This window comes from Cyprinodon tularosa, unplaced genomic scaffold (assembly GCF_016077235.1).
Source record: "Cyprinodon tularosa strain WSP-4 unplaced genomic scaffold, ASM1607723v1 ctg246, whole genome shotgun sequence".
Taxonomy (NCBI): Eukaryota; Metazoa; Chordata; class Actinopteri; order Cyprinodontiformes; family Cyprinodontidae; genus Cyprinodon; species Cyprinodon tularosa.
This window is the reverse complement of record NW_024038913.1, coordinates 1,495,607-1,505,988: the sequence shown is the minus strand read 5'-3', so window position 1 is coordinate 1,505,988 and position 10,382 is coordinate 1,495,607. Positions and strand designations below refer to the sequence as shown.

Below are 10,382 nucleotides of genomic sequence, written 5' to 3'. Positions count from 1 at the left end.
AATAAAACTAATTAAAATATTTTTTTGCTCCTTTAAAAAAGGAAAATGTCGATATTTACGGAAGAGGATTAGGACCACTGAATATATATATATATATATATTTTATTTCAGAATTCTGACTTTTTTCTCAGAATTCTGACTTTAATCTCAGAACTCTGACTTTTTTTTCTCACAATTCAGACTTTAATCTCAGTATTCTGACTTGAAACTCAGAATTTGTTTTTTTCCCCTCACTTTGATTTAGATTGGACCTTGGTGATAAGCTCTTGTCAAATCATATATGGATTTATTCTTGATAACCAATTAGTTCTGTTGATGCTGATACGCTAAGTTATATCCTAAAGAAGTTCAAATGACAAATTGCAGGATATAGACAAAAGGTAGGCTTTAACAACACACACGAAAACTTCAATCTGCTCTAACTTGATTCTCCTATTTATCAACGCAATTTTATTTATCTTGAATTAAATATTGAATGTAACTGTAATAGCTGTGCCTTATAAATAGATTTATTATTATATATGAATTGCACTTGTTTCACTTTAGTAAAATGTATCACGTGACAATTAAACAATTTAATCTTTATTGCGTTTGTAAAGTCATTGACTCGAAACATTTGGCACTAAAGTAAGTAGAGAAAACGTTGTATGCTGAACTAGGAAATTTACTGTTACTACTTTATCTGAATGTACACTAAATTGAGGTTTACTGTCAGTTATAGATCAAACCATAACATTTTATACAAGACAAATTATAGCCAACAATTTTATTAATATATGATCAAATTAATCTTCAACAGAGATTAAGGGCATTTGCCAGAAGATTCTAGGGGCAGTCAAGTGACCCAGACTGCTCTCTAGTGGTGTTAATGAGAACTGCAATAGCAATAAACCTCAGAGAGAAGTATGCATATAAACCATATTGAAACAGAATCAGGTTTTTATGAAAGCTAACTTCAATTAGAAAAGAAATGTGTTAAAGGAACTAATGAAACTACCACCACTATGCACTGTCCACATCCATATTTGCTATATTCAGTATTCATTCATTAAAGATTAACTAAAGTATTTCTTTCAGTTGTTCTATTTTATAGACAGACTAAAGACAAGTGTATAGCCTTATGTGTATGTAATAGAATTAAGGACCTATCAGATGTCTTCGCTAATACCAATCCTGTCAGATTATACTATGGCTTTTAAAGGGTTTGTCTGGGCTGCCTGTTGGTAAATTACATTTATGTTGTCAGCTAACTGAGTATTTAAAACATTAATTCTTATCAGGTATTTCTAAAGTTAGTTCAAATATAAAATTGCATCACCAGCTTGGCTTAGTGTGTGTTTAACTGTATTTTACAAAGCAGATCGAAAGGAGAGAAAATGAACAAAAATCTTTTAATATCCTGATTTTAAGAAAAATATATGCAACATTTAGCTTTAGGCAGATGTTCAAGCATATAGTTTCAAACATACAAATTACTATATCACCATTTTTATATGCATTTTTGTAATAATATATGGAATAATTGTAATACTGTTTTCTTAGTTTCTATGTTTAATTTTAGAAGCCATTGTCAGTGAAAATGAATAACCTAATTGCCAAATTTCTTTCTTGAATGTTTTTAAACAATTTAAACAAACAGATTTGTGCTAGTTTGAGACATAGTCTCTGCTGATCTCCTATGGTCATCATATATAATCCTTTTTGATTATTCAACTCGGATCGTCATCTAAGAAGGATGAGTTAAAAAACTATACTTAAATAACAGAAAAAAAAAATATTTATAGAGCTACAAGCTGAAGAGAAGAAATGCACATTAACAGGTGATTGTTGCACCGATTTGATACATGGATTAGATATTGGCCCCCATATTGACTAATTAGCTGGATCAGAAATCAGTGATTCGATATCAGAGATTCAATCCACTGCACTTTACATTTAATTTAAATTTTATTTAGTTGTTCTTGCTACTTATTTGTTAGTAAATAACTAATTTATAGTACACGTATATCCGTGTTAACTTGTTACATTTTAAACAATGTTTATATCAAGGTTAAAGCCTCTCCTTACATCACAAGACATATGGATCATCTATTAAACAGCTGAATCAGATCGGCATAAGATATCGGCCGGTACTCTCAGCCCAGGTATTGTATTGGATTAGAAAAACCTGGATCGATGCATCTCTAATGATTATCTCTCCCTCCTCATATTCCTCAGTTAATGGGTTCTTCATTCTTTCACAGTTTCTCTGACTCTTTTATTTATTTATTCTTAGCAATGTTTACATATCTATAAGAAGAAGAAATTTGACAAATAGATCTTTTTTATTAATTTATCATTTTTTATATAAGTAACATTGCTGTGAATGCTTGTCCCGTTTTTTACTTTTTTTAAAATACCTGATAATTGGATTTTAGAATAGTTTATGATTTTGAACTTGTAAGAATTACAGCGTATTGCTGTCAGCTGAGAAAACAAATGTGTGCTAACTATATTGTATAAACGTGATACATTTATTGTATAAACACGGAAATGTTAAATTAAACATTAACATCTACATTTTGAGCGTTGAGGGAGTAAACCCCACACACAGCTCCGGCCGATCCATTAACACGAAACGAGCGCCCTCTCTTGCTGAACTAGAAATGACGCAGCCAATCGGATCGAGTCCCTGCTACGTCGGTACGTCTGTGGCAACAACAGATCGCCCTTAGCTATTTTTCCTTTTGGTAACCTCAGCGCAAACAAAACCTCAGCGTAACTATGTGGAATTGAAAACAGCATTTGTCTCCGGTGGATGTTATATTCGCCTGGACACCTGTCTAGGCTCGAAGCAAAGCAATATTTGCTGTCGTCGGGCCGTTAGCTAGCAGCTAACTGTTGCTAAGAGGAAGATGGGCTCCATCCTGAGTCGTAGGATTGCTGGTGTTGAGGATATCGATATCCAGGCTAATTCGGCCTATCGATTTCCTCCTAAATCTGGTATGGAATATTCACTTTATATCTAAGGAATATAATTTAGTTTTTGATATAGAAACCATCCCTGGAGCAAAAACAGCAAATTTTTCACCATGTCTTGTTTTCATAACGTCCTTTACACGACTGATCCCCATCTATAGAGACGTTTAAACTGTTTTATGTTTTTAGATCGTAAAATCCAAGATATACGTTAATGTTTTAAGTTAGCGAGATCATATGTTAAAGATTAATCCAGTCCATCCTGGGGTGTGTGTGTGTTAATGTAAAACTAGTTGGGTTATATGATCATGTTAAGATCTTAAATGTTTACAATCCAGCTGTCACGTTTCACATTTTTCCTTTTTTGTAATGTCTTTGTATTTTATGGGCACCTATTAATTGAGTTATTCATGTTTTGATGATCCTACTTGTTAGAACTTTTCTTGATTAAGCTAATTTTAAAATCTGCACAGCATTTGTTATTTCCTATGCTGTATATTTGACAATAATTCATATTTCAATCCAATGTCTATTCTATGTTCATGTTATTGTGGCAGAATTATTCTAATATGTTGCATTGCTTGACCCTAAACATGTTTTCTAATTAAAACAGTCTCATTAAAACAAAGGGGACTCAGTAATAACATTTAAATTTAATTGCACTTTTATTGATCTCATATTAGAGAAATTTACCTCTACATTTAACCCATCCCCTTGGTGATGTAAAGTTAAATATTGGTTTTTAACTCTGCCTCTGCAGTATCTTTATTCTGTGAAAAATAGAATTTTCATATATTATTGGTAGTGTTTTGTTGTTACTCATCCATGTTTTTCTTTTCCAGGGAATTATTTTGCAAGCCATTTCTTTATGGGTGGAGAGAAATTTGATACTCCTCATCCGGAGGGATACCTCTTTGGGGAAAACATGGACCTGAATTTCCTTGGAAATAGGCCAGTGCAGGTTAAAATCTGATGCTTGTTTTCTGTCTTTTAAATAATTGTCCGTAGTTTGAGTAAAATATAATTCGTATTGCTGTTATTTTTCTAGTTTCCATATGTGACACCTGCACCCCATGAACCAGTGAAAACCTTGAGGAGTCTGGTTAACATCCGGAAGGACTCTCTCCGTTTAGTGAGGTGAATTCTACGATATAGAACATGGAGGGGGGGGAGTAAATACTTTCTAAGAATGACCATCAAACCATTTGGTTTCAGATACAAAGATGACTCGGACACCTCGCTGGAGGATGGCGGAAAACCCAAGGTTCAGTACGGCGTGGAGTTTACCTTTGATGCTGATGCCAGGGTTGCCATCACTCTTTACTGCCAGGCGTTTGAGGAGTTCTCCAATGGAATGGCTGTGTAGGAATTCCTTTTGAAACTTTTAATTCACAGAAAAAAAAAAAATGAAATGAGCAATAACTAATGATGACACCCAGTGTTTCAAATCCTTACAAAACACATGAGCTGGGCACTGTCTCGGCTCTGATTGTCTTTTGGTCACTAGAAAGATGAAGCACACCCCCTTTTGTCCAATTTGAATACATCGTCTATGTATGTCTCAAGAATTTTTATCTTCAAAATTCATGTTTTTTCTTCCAACAGCTTTAGTTCATATCAACGACTGATACAAAACTAATGTTGAATCAATTATACTTTACTGAACAGAAGATGCAAACTTGTTTTTATCCAATTGTAAAATATTTACAGTAGTGTTATGAACTTCTGTAATGAAGAAAAGCATGGTTTATTAGTAAAAATCAGATTTAGATCCACTTTCAAACTGAGGAGAGCACAGACTAGGTTGTTTAAAAAAAAAAAAAGAACAGAAAACAAGTTGGTTTGGGGGGTAAGAATAAAAAAAAACATGTAATCACTGTCACATATATTTTCTGATCATTATGTCAGAGTCTAAATCTTTCCATCTTTCAGAAAAACCTTAAATGAAATATTGCTGCTGCTGCTGTGTTGTTTGCTGTGTTTCAGTGTTTCCTTTTGTTTGGTGACAGTTAAGTTAGGATGTATTCAATCGTCACAGGTTTCATTTTGGCTGTGGTTGAACATCATAGTTTTTGTTTTTTGGCTCTGTAAAGATAGGCATATGATGAAGCTGTTGTGTCGTTGGTACAGGTACAGTCCAAAGGATCCAACCTTGGTCTCTGAAACGGTTCACTACAAGCGAGGAGTGAGCCAGCAGTTCTCCATGCCCTCCTTCAAAATAGACTTCAGCGAGTGGAAAGAGGAGGATGTAGGTTTGAATTTTAGTTTTTTTTTTACAAGATCCCAAATCACAGAGAGAGGCTTTATATTAGTGTATTCACTTCCTAATTTAAAATATCTGAACTGTTGTTTTAAAGCTAAACTTTGACTTGGACAGAGGAGTCTTTCCTATGGTGATCCAAGCTGTGGTTGATGAAGGAGACGGTGAGTCATTAGGGCCTCATTTAACATTAACATCCCCCATTAACATAAAAGAGTAACTTGCCAATGCTATCTTTATTTTTCTTTTTTAGATTGTCTTGGACACGCTCATGTGCTTTTGGCAGCATTCGAAAGAGTAGGTTTAAAAACAAAAAAGAAGCATCAATGAAAAATGAATTAGGTTTTCATCTGAGTTAAAATGCATTTTCTACCTGCAGCACGTCGATGGCAGTTTCTCTGTAAAGCCTCTGAAGCAAAAGCAAATTGTAAGTTTAATTTTTCAATTTTACACAGTGATGCAAACTAATGGCAGGTTATCCGCATATGCTCATTGCTAAAAAGGCTGCTTGCTTGTGTCGTTTCAAAACGTATTAATTTAAAGTTGAGCAGAAGGAAAAAGTGTGTGAAGAAATCTGTACAAGAAAGGAGGATAGCCACAAGGATGAGAGGATTATATGATAATTTGGTAAAGATAAACAAGTTGGGGATTGCAACCGGATTTTTGAAAGAATGGGGAAAAACTTTGAATTTATAAGACATAGAAATTATGTTTTGATTCATGTGTACATCAAAATTGATTTAAATAAAAGCATGCTTCGTGAGTTTATATCATTTGTTTTTTTAATCATCCTCACTGGCAAAATCCCCTTAGCTGTAGATGTGGGTGTACAGCATTTGCTGATGTTGTTCTAAGTGAACCTCACATTTCCTCTGGATATTTTTTCTAGGTGGACCGTGTCAGCTACCTCCTCCAGGAAATCTACGGGATTGAGAACAAAAACAACCAAGAGACCAAGGTATAAGTAGAAATATTTAGTGTTAATCCAGATGCTGAGAAGCATCAACATCATTTGATGACTCTCCTTTTTGTTTTCTCCTCAGCCGTCTGATGATGAGAACAGTGACAACAGCAACGAGTGTGTTGTGTGTCTGTCAGACCTCAGAGACACACTCATCCTGCCATGCAGACATCTGTGTCTTTGCAACTCCTGCGCCGATACTCTGCGCTATCAGGCCAATAACTGTCCCATCTGCAGGCTGCGTAAGTGGACCTTCTTTTTGTACCTGATCAATGTGTGGGTTTAATGATGCATAACACCACATTATTAGTGCTTTATGTTGGAGTTTGGTTTCTTCTATCCAGCCTTTAGAGCCTTGCTGCAGATCAGAGCTGTGAGGAAGAAACCTGGAGCACTATCTCCTGTGTCCTTCAGTCCCGTTCTGGCTCAAACCATGGACCATGATGAGCACTCTGTTGGTTTTTTTTTATTTTATTTTTGTTCATCTTAAGTATATGACTTAGATTTCCCTCTATAATAACCTGTAACCCTTTCGTAGAGCTCAGACTCTGTCCCTCCTGGTTTTGAACCCATTTCCCTGCTGGAAGCTCTGAACGGTCTGCGGTCGGTGTCTCCTGGCATCCCTTCTGCCCCACTGTATGATGAAATCAACTTCTCAGGGGGTCTGGGAGGCGATAACCGACAGCTGAGCTCTCCAGAGCATTTAAGCGACGGGAGTCTTCAGAAAGGAAAAGTCAGCAAGTCACCTGACAGGTACGTCTGCTGAGAGAATGTTCTCATTCCCAAAACTCGAAAGGGATCACATAAAGGAAAAAAAAAAAAAAAAAAAAGGCAGTACAGTTACATAATTCAGAAAATATGTGCAGCCTTGAAGTCTGAATGTTAATAACCTTTTTTGTGAATTTTGACTTTACAGGTCAAATAAATAACTACACTTATATTTGCAATACTGGACATTTTCTAAGATCCTGGTGTGATTGGTAAAATATCCTAAACTTCTCTGCAGCACTCTTAGATCGCCATCCTCTCCCATCCAGGAGGAGGATGAGGAGAAGCTGTCTGAGATGTCCGATGCGCAGCCACACACCCTGCTCTCCAGCAGCCCCGCCCCCACAGATGTAAGCTCCTTCTTTGCTATGTTACATTCAAACTTTATCTCTACTGAAAACCAACTTTTCACTTGTTGGCTCCCTTTCTTCCAGGCTACAGCTACTGAAGACGTAGCAGAATCCCTTTCTCCAGATGATGGTAAGGGTTTATCTTTGTTTGTTATTTTTCTGTTGGTGAATAGAAACACTGATACATGATTGCCATTATCTGTTTGATCCAGATGACAGAATGCCTTCTGGAGGAGACATCCTGCAGGACTGCAGCAGCGAGCACTGCAGCTTAACCAAAACAGAAAGCGACCCGACAGGCGATCTGTCTTTACCCGGTGAGAAATTTGCTTTCCAGGAGAGAGAATGACTATTGATCAGTGAGGGGTGTTTTGTTAGAGAGCAACACAGAAATGAAAGGGCCATTTTAAATGTGTTTCTGTATTTGATGACTGAGTGTTCCCCGTCAAACACATTCCCTGCATCCGGCTTACTTTTTCTCTATAAGGCTTTACCTTTTTAACTATGGTCTCCCAGATCAGTATCTTTAATCCAGCACTTTGAAAACTGTGATTCCTACGTGCCTTGCATCCAACCTGTGTGCTCTCACCTGTGCATGTTTCCTAACACTCTTCTATTTCCTACGATTCTATCTCTGTTCCTCCTCACCTTTTTGCAGCTCTAGGTCCCGATTCCTGCTCCATTGGTATGGAGGAGTAACTGCGGTATGTAGGCTTTCCTGTCTGCTATGCTTCTATATAAACCAAGGCTCTGCCTGTTCCTTCTAAGTCTGGTTCTCTGTGATTGCATTCACTCATGTCTGTTGTAGCTAGAAAAATGTGTGAAGTTGCAGATTGACAAAATTTTAAATACACTTTATTGTGCTTACCTATCTATATATATTTGAAACATTGCTTTTTACTTTTACATCTTCTATAACAGGTTCATCGGATTCAACTGAAAGTCTAAAAAGTCAGAGCACAAATTGCTCCAGCCAGCCTCTCCTGTGTCCCACGAGCAGCCTTCACATGGAAGATGAACATTTCAATTGACTCAAACTCGCTTCGCTTTACTACAACCATCCCGTCCTTTCATGACTTTCACTCCTCTAAGCTTCAGGAATCAGTTTTAATAAAATTTGATGCCAGACATGGGGGTGAAAAGAAAGGATTAGGAAGGACTGTTCATCATTCCTTCATCATGTCAGCTTAACAGAAGGAAATCTATCCCATGGGTTCTTATTTGATGACCGCTATATCTTTATCCCCCATTTTTGAAAAACATTTAATTAACTCATATTATTCAGTAACTTACCATCCCAACACTATATTGAGCAGAACCTCTAAATGCAGTTTGTACTTATGTTTTGTAACTATCAGAGAAACACTAATGATTGATCTGAGAAGAATTTGTTTGCTGGGAGAGCTTTACCGTTGTCCGTCTCCATTTCCCATTGATTTTTGCACTCCAACTAAATTGTTTATTCATTCCTTTTAATGAAAGAATATTTTTGCTGTGTCTAATTCAAAGTTTTAGCATGCCGGTTTAATTTTCTGATCATAAAGCCTATTATAAATATATATAAATGTATAGAATTCTATAATGTTTAAGTGACAAAACTAGATTCTGGTGAACATGCACATTATTTATGCGGTTGGTAATAAGAGCTACAGATGAATTCAGCTGTAGTTAGAGCCTCGATCAAAGCGATTTACGAAAACAAGCAGGCTTACTAGTCAGTGATATGGCTGATAGCTGTACAGTCTTATTGTGACAACCCAAGTGTTTGCTTATCGTGTAGCTGCTAAACCAGGAGTCGTGTTCATGTGGCAGCAGCAGCTTTAGTTTCCTTGGTGCAGTATGTGTAGCATCATGCATATAGATCTTTGTGCCTTGAATTAATATGGCTGCTTGCTTCTCACAACTTTCCCACAAATGCTACAATATACAGCAGCTCCACAGCACAGACAGGTTTTAGGAGGCTAATTTACAGAACTTTTTAAATATTTCAAATTTCATGCGGCAGGAAGATAAGATCTCGTTATTGTCATCAAATAATTTTCAGTCAGATTGTTGCTTTACGTCGTTATATCCAAGTATTAATTATGCATTTTTTTATTTTATTTCAAGTATTTGGGTTTGAGTGCAATTGTGTTTGTGTTACTAGAAGGAGCACATCTAAAAAAATGTTTGCATTTAAATGATTGGGCTTGCATTTGCATGTGAATTTGTAGACTCACCTGGCTCTGCTTTTATATGTTTCTTTGCTGTTTTATCCTCTTCTCTTTTGTGCCATTTCAACTTGACACCGTGCCTTCCTGTTCTGACCACTATTGCCCTGGTATCCAGGTTAACCCCACAGTAGGTGGCGTTTGACTCTATGTAAAATCATCTACCCATCTATCTTTGTGTGTATAGCAGCATGTGTATAACAATAAAGGACAAAGATTGAATACCAAACATGCCAGATGTTTTTTGTCTAACTGTATCTATTATACAGGTCAGTCATTTTAAACCTAAAGGTAATAAAGAACCAAACATTCAGATTTACATAGCTTTCTCTTGGCTTGCTCTGATATTTAGTTCAGTTAAATAGCATGCATGTGAACATTGGACTGCTGTAAAACCCACTTATTACTTGTACATGAACTGTTTGGCTGTTTTCAAAGACTGACCTTAAAAAAAAAACTCAATAGGACAGATACCTTTTGTCTTTAGTTACACAAGATTTTTTTTTCTCTGTTAAATAAACAAAGGTATCATTGGAGTAAGAATAAACAGTAGCACATGCAAATTAGAAGATCTTTGTCATACACTGTTCCAAGTATGCTGGGATTATAAACAAAAGGTGAATTATAGACTTCACATAGAACATTGCGCTAATAAGGTTTCAATCAAGCTCATGTTTGGAAATTTCTTATCTGATCACAATAGCTCCTTTAAGTGAACATTTCTATGAATTATAAAGCCGGCCATGCCTATCACGCTTAATCCGTCAGGGTCGTGGTTGAGCTGGTACTTGTGTCCTGGACAGGGCACCAGTCCATTGAAGGGCATTATAAAACCTTGCTAAGCAAAATGCAGGCATTACAAATAAAGATGCAGT

At 36.3% G+C, this 10,382-nt stretch overlaps 1 protein-coding gene across 2 annotated transcripts; it reads left to right on the top strand.

Annotated features, from left to right (window-relative positions):
* The first annotated feature begins 2,649 nt into the window (after nucleotides 1-2,649).
* On the top strand, nucleotides 2,650-9,736 carry mgrn1b (mahogunin, ring finger 1b). 2 transcript variants are annotated; one of them, XM_038287900.1, is made up of 17 exons: nucleotides 2,650-2,982; nucleotides 3,801-3,919; nucleotides 4,007-4,095; nucleotides 4,174-4,320; nucleotides 5,089-5,206; nucleotides 5,316-5,382; nucleotides 5,472-5,515; nucleotides 5,598-5,645; nucleotides 6,108-6,176; nucleotides 6,262-6,421; nucleotides 6,524-6,633; nucleotides 6,718-6,932; nucleotides 7,186-7,297; nucleotides 7,382-7,427; nucleotides 7,510-7,614; nucleotides 7,956-8,001; nucleotides 8,219-9,736. In XM_038287900.1, exons 1-16 carry the CDS (start codon nucleotides 2,895-2,897, stop codon nucleotides 7,994-7,996), a joined length of 1,578 nt encoding a protein of 525 aa, XP_038143828.1. In that variant the 5' UTR covers nucleotides 2,650-2,894; the 3' UTR covers nucleotides 7,997-8,001; nucleotides 8,219-9,736. The 2 variants fall into 2 exon arrangements, with proteins under 2 accessions (XP_038143828.1, XP_038143827.1); XM_038287899.1 differs by lacking the exon at nucleotides 7,956-8,001.
* Nucleotides 9,737-10,382: the final 646 nt, after the last annotated feature.

Coding starts and splice junctions, on each gene's coding strand:
- mgrn1b (XM_038287899.1), top strand. CDS start 2,895: ATGGGCTCCATCCTGAGTCGTAGGATTGCTGGTGTTGAGGATATCGAT. Junction 4,321..5,088: donor TTCTCCAATGGAATGGCTGT/GTAGGAATTCCT, acceptor TCGTTGGTACAG/GTACAGTCCAAAGGATCCAA. Junction 5,646..6,107: donor CTCTGAAGCAAAAGCAAATT/GTAAGTTTAATT, acceptor TATTTTTTCTAG/GTGGACCGTGTCAGCTACCT.